At 41.8% G+C, this 11,045-nt stretch overlaps 1 protein-coding gene across 1 annotated transcript; it reads right to left on the reverse strand.

Moving 5' to 3' along the window:
- Window positions 1–493: 493 nt before the first annotated feature.
- Window positions 494–10,280, reverse strand: LOC103582651 (vesicle-associated membrane protein-associated protein B/C). The gene is made up of 4 exons (XM_008564190.1): window positions 10,179–10,280; window positions 6,751–6,831; window positions 4,637–4,813; window positions 494–1,942 (listed from the first exon to the last, which is right to left on the reverse strand). The coding sequence occupies exons 1-4, from the start codon at window positions 10,278–10,280 to the stop codon at window positions 1,784–1,786; spliced, it is 519 nt and encodes a 172-aa protein (XP_008562412.1). The 3' UTR covers window positions 494–1,783.
- Between the last annotated feature and the right edge of the window lie 765 nt (window positions 10,281–11,045).

The raw sequence follows: 11,045 nt of genomic DNA on the forward strand, positions 1-11,045 counted from the left end.
ACTTCACAGTCCCAAGGAGTCTGACTCAGCTCACCAGAGCCAGGATCGGGAGCAATGTGGCTCAAGGTATGTGACTTCTAAGAACTGTCTTCCTTCTAATGAAATTGTCCTCTCAAACCCATGTCCATACTGGAGCCACACCTAGCACACCTGGTGTTTGTGCCATGGCTCCCTCACCCTGAGGGGAGACTGATTTTCATTAAAGGCCAAAGCAATGGAAGGGCAAGGGTGACCAGGTGCTTAGATTTTCAGCAGTTTTATTTTTCATACACTCAGTTGAAGCCCACCAAAAAAAAATGTGTGTGTGTGTGTGTGTGTGTGTATACACACTTGCGTGTGTGTATGTAGTTACATCACTAAACATGTATTTCTCATTGATAGGGCTAATTTTTAAATCAAACTTGCAATAACAAAATGATGGTGATGATGATGATGATGATAAAAAGATCATAATTACCCCCACATAGCAAATGTGACAAAATGACAAAAGAACTCCTCATTTGGGGGCTTTATTTTAATTTTCTTTTTAAGATGCTACACAGTCAAACAGAACTGGATTGGTCTTTCATGGAACAGAATTAATTAACATCAAACTCTCAATTATTACTCAGTGGGTCAGCTCCCCACTCCCGCCTGCTGGCGCCCCCTCTCCTAACCCTCTGTAGCCTGAATCACTCATCCTGACTCCAAGCTAGGGCCGCATGGGGAGGCCAGGACCAGATGTGGGCCTTTGTGCTGGGAGCGCGAGTGGTAGCGAAAGAACAATCTAAAAGACTAGCTACTCTTCTCCATTAGAAAGAGTAACCTAGAGTCAACTGACACTACTAAGAATTTCCCTCCCTATGATGATTGTTATTTATTAACACACAAAAACACTTCCTGGTAGCTATTCTCCGACATTCACATAAACCCTCCCTCCACATGCCCAGAACCTCCAGAGACAGAGAAGCCCACAGCTCTCCAGTAGCAACACCAGCTTCACTCACCAGCGTTAGGTAGCACGGATGACTTTTAGGCTGCAGCATTAATGTAGTCTTGTGACAATAAGAAAACATGAGATGAAATACATTAAATAAGTTAAATATGCATTAAACATCTCTGAATAACAGTTCAATTTCACTACATGAACCAATAGTAATTTAGCTTGGTCCCTTTAAGAGAACAAAGCACTGACTTATAATTCCAAAGTGTTGGGTCAATCAGTCAACATATGCCTCTCATTCGTGAGGAGCACATCTGATACTGCCACAGTGCGATTCTTTTCAGCTTCTGGCTCTCTTCATCAGTCCCAAGGTACTGATGGCCTGGACAGAACTGAAGACATGGAAAGCAGCCTGGGCAGGGAGTGTGTAGCGTGGGGGTTACTGTGTGGAGGTGACTGCACTCCCCACCACGCTGGACTCCAGCTCCCCATGAGCCAGCACCAACAGGTGAAGAAGAGAGTCTTGTTTTAAGAGAGGTAATCCAGCAACATGTACCAAGGCCTACCAATGCTTAAGATGACATTTACAATATGCCACTGTGGTATTAATCACGGTTTCCCTTGTCATTAATAAAGATCATTTCCCCCCCAATCATTTACTATACATTTTTTACTTTCTAAAAGATTGTTATATTGTTATATTTGTGTGTGTGTGCACGCGCGCGGAGAGGAGTAATTTAAAGGCAAGACCTGTGAGATGTCATCATACGTTAATTTTTTTTTACACATGGTTATGATAAATTTAAATCCCATGATATGGTGGATCCATCAATCCAATTTACCATCCTTTGCATGCTGCCTCTACAAGGCGATCTTCCCTATAATTACACCAACGATAAAGAACAAAACCACCAGAGCGAGTAGCCGGGTGCTGAGGCCTTCCTCCTTCCCGGTGGTGGCTACCGCTGACATGGGATTGTTGCTCTGCACAGACTTCCTCATCCGAAGTCCATCTTCTTCCTACGGAAGCAAACGCACATTTCAAAGACAACACAGGGCAACAAAAAGGGGAGTCAACTGTACATCTTGGCATGGGGGGCTGTTTATGTCCAGACTCAGAGCACACGATAGGGTCCAACCTCATTTTGCAAATGGAGAAACTGAAGCCCACAGAGAAGAAGGGACTGGCTTGAGGCCACTGAGAAAAGATTGACAGAGGCCTCTTTTTTCTTTCATCCATCCCACATGATGCTGCCAGTTACCTTTTTATAACACAAATCTAAGCAGGGCACTCCTTGGTTCCCCATAATTTACAGGAAAAAAGCTCTTAAGATGGTCAGCTGGACCCTTTGTACCCATGGTCCCATACATCTTTCTGGCTGTGTCCCAACTGCTTCTCTTCTCCTACCTCCAACTCCAACCCCTCTGACCTTCCTGCCTCTAATGAACAGGCTCCCTTACTGAAGTCATCATCGATTTTTGAAATGATAGGCATTTCCAAGGCACAAATACACCAATCACAAGAAACTACAAAGTGGGACACCTGGAAGCTTTCAAGTGCAGAGCTCTATACACAGTTGGTCATTGCTGAGCTCATGCAGACTGCCACATTGAATGACATTTGGAATATTAAAATGTGACCTTGATACATCTCAAATATTTTCTACTTACATGGATTTCTCACTAAAGAAGCAGCATTCTCTCTCATGCATAAAAAGATACTTGACCACACTTCCCCCCTAACTACAAGGATGTGTAAGAAATAAACTTCCTTCTTCTTTCACCTCCACAGCCACTGTCTTGGTTGTCCTGCACTGCCTTAAGAATCTGCACGTTTCTGTTCAGATCTATGATGCCATTTCCCACATCCTCAAGGCCAAGCCTACATTACTGAACAGGACCTACATCCAGGCCTTTCTGTTCTGGCCCAGACTCATCTTTGTAGCCAGATCTCTTGCTAATTACCCCATTTACTCAACCCTAAACCTCACACACCACCTGTACTTTCTTTCTCCTTTTCCTTCAACTCATTCACATTCACTGAGTGCCTAGTAGGTCCTGGAGTCAACAGGCAGATGAGCCCTAGGAGCTACCTTTCCCAGCAGTCTGGTGCTATCTCTCTGCAACAATTTATCACACTGGGTTGTAACTGTCTGTGTCTATGTCTCTCCCTGCTACCCCATCAACAGGGAGCTCCTCAAGGGCAGACAGAGGCTGCTCATGTTTGAATCTACAATGCCAGGTGCACAGTAGACCCTCAGTGAATTTGTTGAGCAAATGAAAGAATGAACCAACACAAAACAAGAAATCGGTGTTTGGCAGGATAAAGAATCTTCGAATGCCAAGATTGGTCTGATAATATTTTAAAGATATTCTGCTCGGGGGGCATGGCCAATATCACTGCACAGTGATAAATGACTGGTGGTGTTCGATTAGCTTCAAAAAAAAAATGGGCACAGCAAAAATACAGCATTTATTTTATTGGGTTTATATAGGAGCTACTTCTACCTATTTATCACTTTAAGCAGCACAGAACTCTGTTTCTGAAGAGAAATACATTCAAGGAGAAGCTTTAGGCATAGCTCAGATTTTTAGCCAAAAAGTAAAGTGTCAGCTTCATAACTTACTCCATACTGAAAGAAGTTACTGAATGAGGTAAATCAAGATTACTGTAAAGGAAGAGGATGCCGATGCCGTTTCCCAAATTCTGTCAGTTCTCCTATATCTACCTCACTGCCAGAATAAAAGAGAAAGAAGAATCAACTTAAAGAATGTATTGTGTGTAACTGCTGCCACAGTAAAGAGCGACAACCTATCATATGCTTGGGTGGCATGATCAAGATTAAGAGAACAGATAGGCCTAAAGACTTAAGCTGCAACAAAAGTTCCTATAATCAGATGTTCAGAAATGTTCTCTTCAATACCATGACTGAAACAGACTCATACTTTTAAAGCTGGAAGGGGCCTTAAAGGTATTTAACAAACAGAGGCCTGAGAGATGCTGTGACCAGCACAGGTTCGGAGCTAGTTCAAAGTGAACTGGAGTCATTTCCACGACAACACCAGCCTCCGGCCAAAAGTGCACCCCTGCCTGCCTTCCCCACCCAGGGCAGCTGACCTGCCAATGCCAGTGCCAACTGCCTCGTGCACATCAACAGGCTACAGACTCAGGCTTCTCCTCCTACCCACTGTGACAGCATTCACTTCCAACCTCATCACTGTGTGAACAGTTTGATGGGCCACTCCCACCCAGGCCTATTTACGGTCTTCAAACGTCATAATTATATTCATGTTAAAACAGAGTACAAGTCACTATTTATCCTCTTAAAAAAAGAGATTCTCGCCCAAGTGAATGGGAATGGAGAGGGGTTTGAAAATACACATTCAAAATAACCACTGCTGTTTTAGTCTCAAAATTTATTTTCAATTTACACTAATGGAGGATTGGAGTATTTTTTAAGGAAACAAGAGTTTAAATAGTTGAGACATTTCTGCTCAAGGGACAGTGGTTCTTAATTTTGGGGGGTTTAAGAACCCCTTTCAGAACCTGATGAAAGTTATGGAAATTTCTCCCCAAGAAGGAAAATTAGCCAAATACCAAAAACAAAAAACAAGAAAACACCTACAAATGAAGTTGCTCATCAGCTTCCCCACCCAAGGCCCTAGTGAAAATGCCTGGGCTCTCTGCAGACTCAGCACATGGGCTGGCCTTACCTTGAGCTGCTTGTTCTCATCCCGCAGCCTCTGGACCTCGCCTTGCAGCCTCCTGCATTCTTCCATCACCTTCTTAACTTCAGTGTCATCCAAGGAAGGACTCAGAGATTTAGACACCGTTGGTGTTTCTGTCTTTGATGCAGTTGTGGATATAATTTTATTTATTTCTACATCATGCTGTTCAGAAATAAATGAAAGCCCAAGTGTCACCAACTATGTAATAAAGGACTTTTTTATGCAAAGTAAAGTAGTTCTCAGCAAACACCACACGTGGTAGCATTTCATCCACACTGTAAAATGTCACATTTATTTTAAAAATGGATCACTTTATCGAGTATCTTAATAATAATCTAAAGCAACTGAGTCCTAGAAATTATGGATAAGGGCAAATAATGAAGTTCGGCTGAGACTAATACGTCAAAGAAAGAGAAAAAGGGCTGTGCGTATGCACTATCAAATTTCTACCATGCAAAAATTAGCATACTGTAATTGTGCAAGCTCAGGAATTAACAGCCACATATTACTGTTACCACAAAGATCCAAACATCTCCAGGACTGGCTGGGTGGGGGTGGGAGGCCAAGGACAGAGTTAGGCAGAGGGCAGTTTGTTTCACCAACTTAGAACTTGGAAGCTGGAATGAAGGTGCAGCAAGCTCAGGGTCAGCAACGTTTCAACCTGAGGCGCTAGATACTCCCCCACTTCCCCTGCCAAGACGGTACCAAGACACCCTCTTGAGATTTACTGGGGATGAGAGTCAGCCAGTGGGGGAAGGGCATGGAAGCCCTCAGGTGTCTGGGGGAAAAGGCAACTGGGGACTGCTGTCCAGGAGGTCTGGGTAGCAAACTGGCATCGAGGCATCTGTCTCTACCCTTTGTTTTCCAGATGGGGACAGAGATGTCCTGGATGCAAGGCCCCAGGCTACCAAGTCCACCTACCAAAAGAGCTGGGACCAGAATGCAGGTCTTACCACTTCCAAACTGACCTTCCCAGGACAGAATGTACAACGGGATAGGGAAAAAGGACAACTATCCATTCAAAGCAACAGGATAATGACAGCAGTCAGTTACTGAGCAGAAAGAAAACACTACACAGTTCGACACAAATCAACAGCATTCCTGGAGATCATTATGGATAATGTGAACAGAATGCTTGAGAGCATTTCTATTTCCCAACTTCAGATATTCATGTCCAGGGGAGTTTCGCATTCTGCATATTTCAAATTCTTTGTGTTTTTAATACAATTTGAATTTTTCTGACTAGGTTGAAGGGAGGTCCAAATTAGCATTTCAGATATAGTCTCCTTTCTTCACCAGGTCACAAGTGAGGGCCACGGCAGGCTCAGCCCTTGGTTTCACACAAAGAGAAAGTGAGCCAGCAGCTTGGAGGAGGACGTTCCTGTCCTTCCCTCTCTCAGGCAGCACAGGCGGTAGATCACTCTTAATGGAGGGTGATTTCACCCCCCAGGGTACATGTGGCAATGTCTGGAGACATTTTTGGTGTCACAACTGGGGGACGCTACTGGTATCTAATGGGTAGAGGCCAGGGATGCTGTTAAACCCCCTATAGTGCACAGGACAGCCCCCACTACAAAGAATTATCCAGCCCACATGTCAATAGTGCTGAGGCTGAAAAATACTAATCTAGAAGCAGGTTTTGAGTGAAAAGGTAGGTGAGTAAAGGGGGTAGTGAAAAGTGGGGATGAGGGAAAGGGTTGACAGGGCACTTTGTAAAACAACAGAACCTAAGAGCTTACCACCTGTCCATCAAGCACCATGATAAAGGCAAATTATTTCCTGTTTTAGTCGCACCTACTGCTTAACCGCAACCAATAACTTTGTCAAGCCAAAAGAGCTCCTGGGATTTATGACACCTCAGCCAATAGGTTGCACTTTTCAAGGGGGAAAATTGTTTCAATTAGTTGTCTTTCTGCAAGTCTTTCAAAGGCTGATTGCATAAAGGCCCACATATTTGTTGACTTCAGCTTATTTTTTTTATTCATACATCAGAGAAAGGAAAATAATTTGCCAACTTAAATCTTGGTTTTGCAGGAGATGGTATGCAAATAAGTATCAGCTTGCAGCATTCAATTACTGTTAACTATAAACATACTTACTGGTTTATCATTTTCTGCTGGCAATTCAAACACGCATCTAAGTTTTGAATCCATAAGGTCTTCCGGTTTCGCCTCCTTCCACTAAAACAATTTAAATTTAATAATCGGGATATTATAAAGCTGCTGGAAGAATAATTTTCTTCCCATAACTGACAATTTCAGAAAAATACTCTTAATGAAAAAGCCCTGATGTACAGCAAATAAAGAACTTACGTCTACTGAAATTTCAATATTTTTAACATGACAAGATTGAATACATTGGCTTTCCTGGATATTTATTACACTTCACAAACCCTGAAGTCTTGCTGCCTGACTCCTCAAAGTCAACCAAGGCACATGCTGCAGTCTATAGGAAGCACGTGGAATGGAGATGACCACCACTGAGCAAAGGAATTTTCTAAACTATGTCTGGATGACCAGAGGTAACTTTGGTTCTCCTTAAGAACATAAAACTTACTTTACAGGGCACATCCTTCTTAGAGAGCGAAAGCACATACTATGTGGGAGTGGTTTCGGAACGATTTTGCCAACTACTATTGGAGCACTTTAACTAGCAAGCATTCTCTGCCACTGTGGCTGACCTAGGCTGCCCAGCCCAGGGGCCCACCTCCATCCCTCAGTTTTTGGTGAGAGCTCCTTCTTGGCTAAACCCCATGTTCTAGGAGGATGTGTTCCTGCTTTACTCCTCCCTTCAGCAGTGGAGGATGGAAATTCCAGGGTGTTCTGAAAATTACAGACCAGCATAGCAGCAAGGTTAGGATACAGAAAGAGGCATCACCTCCCCCCAAAACCATGCAAGAGGCAGCTACAGCAACATATGTGCCAAGAACCAAAACCTGGAAACAGTCTCTACATTTGACACTAGGGGACTGCCACATAAATTATGGCAAATCCATTTAATGGAATAGCATGCTGCCACTCATATGATACTGAAGAGCATTCAATTACATGGGGAAAAGCCACAGAATATTAAGCGAAGAAACTACAAGCAATATTGAAGTCTGTTCCTCTGCACACAAGTACCAGTGGATGTGGGCCTGTGCACATGTGTCACAAGAGCACCAGGCAAGGACCATCCCTAGAGGCCGAACCACTAGGTGACAGACTGCTGGCAAGCAGGATCCTCACGTGGCCTCAGAGTATCACATCTTACCTATTAACCACAGGGGCAAATGTGCTTTGACACTGGGGAGAGCTGGCAGTCACCATCTTAACAAAGTAATCAAACAGCGTCAACAGAGGGACAACCCGGCATGAAATGTCTCCTGATGTGATGCATACATAACATCACTATGGAATATTCTTGCCAAAAAATATTATCCTGAATTAAATCACGAGGAAATAATCAGATGAATCCGGAATTTGGGACATCCTGCAAGTCAACTGGCCTGAACTCTAAAAAATTCAAAGTTATGAAAAACAAAAAGAGTTGGGATCCTCTACTAGAATAAGAACAATGACAGGCCATTTTTGGAACAACTGGAAAATGATGAATATGGATTTATCTAATAGACAATAATATTGAATTAATGTTAGTTTTCTCAGCTATGACCATAGTATCGTGACTATGTAAGAGACTGTCCTTGTTCTGAAGTATTTAGGCAAGAAGTGTCATAAAGTCTGCATTTTACATTCAAATGTTCACCAAAAAAGAAAATTTATGATAGAAAGGAAGCAAATGTGGCAAAATATTAACAAATGGTAAATCTACGTAAAGGTTCTACGAGTGGTCACTATACTATTTTTTCAACATTCTGTATACCAAAATAAAAAGAAAAACATTTAAAAATAAAGAAAAAGCACAAGGCTTTCATTAGCAGTAGTTAGATCTAATATGAAAGAATTAGAGGTCACTTTTAGTTTTATTTTTTGCTCATTTGCGTATTTCTAAAATTTCCTACAATGTACATTTTGTACAAATATTTCTTTAAAACTATTATCAGAATAATCATACAAAGAAGCAAAATAATCCTTTATTGTATATGCAGTGCCTGGCCTGCTACAGACTCAGATAAACATGTGTCAGACACTGGGCCAGGCATTTACACATGGCATGCTTAATCCTTGCAGCCATGTGAGCTGGGTTTTTAATCCTCATTTTAGAGGTGACCAAAACTTCAAGAAAGTTAATAAAATTTGCTCAAGGCCACAATGTTAGTAAAAGGCAGAACTCAACTCCAAAACCAAGATGCCCAAGCCCATGCTCTTTTCACTATGCCATGCAGCAGAAGCCAGACAGAACATACTCTTGGATATTCCATATTTTGTATCTGTCCCATGTTTCTTGATCACACAAATTAACATGAAGTAACATATCATGTTCCAGGAAATAAGAGAAAGAAGTAAATGCCTCAATGATCATCCTTCAGAAAAAAAGATGGCCTATTATCACTGATCTCTGTCAAACCCAAAAATATCTGGCTTGCCCTTCCTTTTCTGGCCAAAAGTTAAATATCAATGAAGATAGTCAATTATGCTTTTCCAACACTAAAAAAAAAAAAAAGGCTGTGTGGGGACACTGGAGTATGAAGGCAGACTTGGCACGGAACAGCCCTTAGCATAAAACTTTGAAAGAGGAAAACTACAGTAGTGTGAGCAACAGCCAGCTCAATTCTGCAGACTGTCCTTGGATGACTTAAGTCTCCGTCCGGCCTGGCAAGCTGGATAGAGAACAGTGGCAGTGGTATGAGGCATTCCCACTCTCCTTTTCCCTGCTGGTGCTTGTGGATTGCAAGGTTTGTCTGTAGACTGCAATTCACACTTACAGCACCAGAATACCTGTGCATTTATTCAAATGTGTTAAAAACTTACTTTGGGAAGAGAATTTCCATTATCATCTCTTTTTTTCCAGAAACATCATTAATATGTCATCACTTATTTTACAAAAATAAAGTCATTTTAATTTTATCAAAATTAGAGACAAAGTTAAAAATCTATTTAAACAGAGGGGGAAATATGAAGGAATCTAGGGGAAAAAAAAAAACAACAAAGAATCATGCTTACTAGAATCAAGCCCCTCCAAAAATCCAAACACCACTAAGTGGGGAAGGACATTTGGCATTCAGCTATCATTCCCCCTGGGTTTCTACATTCCCTAGAATGAAAAGTATCCTCTTCTGTCAGGGGAGGAAAGGTTGGGACCAAGGAGGGGAATCCTAACCATTCAACATACAATCCATTCAGAACTGCTTAAGCAAATTTTGTTTATAAAAGTCAAAACAGTATTCTAGAAAGTTACATAAAATGTTAAAATTACTCATCAAAGTTTTAGAAAAACCATAAAAGTAGTCAAAGTACAAACCTCCTTGAAAACACCTTTCCCTTTTAAACAATTTTGATACATTTTGAAATGCATGCACCCACAATTCTGTACCTAATCATTTTTTTTTTATCATTACTGAAAAAAATAAGAAGCATTCAGTACTTACTACTGCTTCCATATCAGAAGTGTCAGATGGAGCAAACATAGACTGAACCATAAACTTGTGTTTACTTTTCTCATTGGGATCATAATCGAAAGGCTGTAACATCACTGAGAAAGAAAATATTCCATTAGGAGGGTCAGAGCTTGGTTATCAGCACCATTTGTTATGCTAATACTTGTGCTTTGATTGTAAAACATTCTCTCCTCTGAGCCTTAGGACACTCCTGGTGAAGAAAGCAAGGAGAGATGACCAACATCTTCTCCATTTTGCAGGTCATCGACCTAAGGTCCAGAAAGGTTAGGAGACTTGCCCAAGGTCAGACAGGAAGTAGTAGTAGAGCTGGGAGTAGGGCTTAGGACTGAGGTCTTCTGATTCCTAACCCAGTCATCTTTTACTACTGCAAACCTATCGTAAACATCTGCTACAAGCTGCACGGAATAGGTAAACTGGGCTGAAATACCATCTGCCTGTTTTGCTCAAGAAAACATATCCAAATGATCTTTTCAGGAACTAAAACAGAATAATCCAAGACATTTAAGGACATTTAAGAAAGTGTTTTAGCTTCAGTAGAATGCTAGAAATTTTTCACAACCTGGGCATTCACATAGAAGGAAAAAACAGTACCAGCTTACAGCCACACCCTTTCTTTCCCCACGAACCTAAAGGAATCTCGCAAAGGCTCCTGTAGGTGAGTCACATCCACTACACGGAGGGAGGTTCCTTCCCGCTCTGACTGGCTGCCTTCCACCTATTTCCCAGGTTAGACAAGGGCCTACCCTCTTAAATGACGGCTGCTTTAAAATATGTTATTGCTGCAAGGTTTTGGCTAAACCACATATCCAGTTAAGTTCCCTGAATCATAACTTCACA

The sequence above is a fragment of the Galeopterus variegatus genome, unplaced genomic scaffold (assembly GCF_000696425.1).
Source record: "Galeopterus variegatus unplaced genomic scaffold, G_variegatus-3.0.2 Scaffold17202, whole genome shotgun sequence".
In the NCBI taxonomy this organism is placed as follows: domain Eukaryota; kingdom Metazoa; phylum Chordata; class Mammalia; order Dermoptera; family Cynocephalidae; genus Galeopterus; species Galeopterus variegatus.

Bases quoted from the DNA above. Each gene is read 5' to 3' on its own strand.
- LOC103582651 (XM_008564190.1), bottom strand. From the start codon at position 10,280: ATGTTACAGCCTTTCGATTATGATCCCAATGAGAAAAGTAAACACAAG. The intron at 4,814-6,750 runs GTAAGTATGTTT...ATTTCTGAACAG, and splicing joins CAGCAGAAAATGATAAACCA to CATGATGTAGAAATAAATAA. The intron at 1,943-4,636 runs GTAAGGCCAGCC...TTGCTTCCGTAG, and splicing joins ATGAGAACAAGCAGCTCAAG to GAAGAAGATGGACTTCGGAT.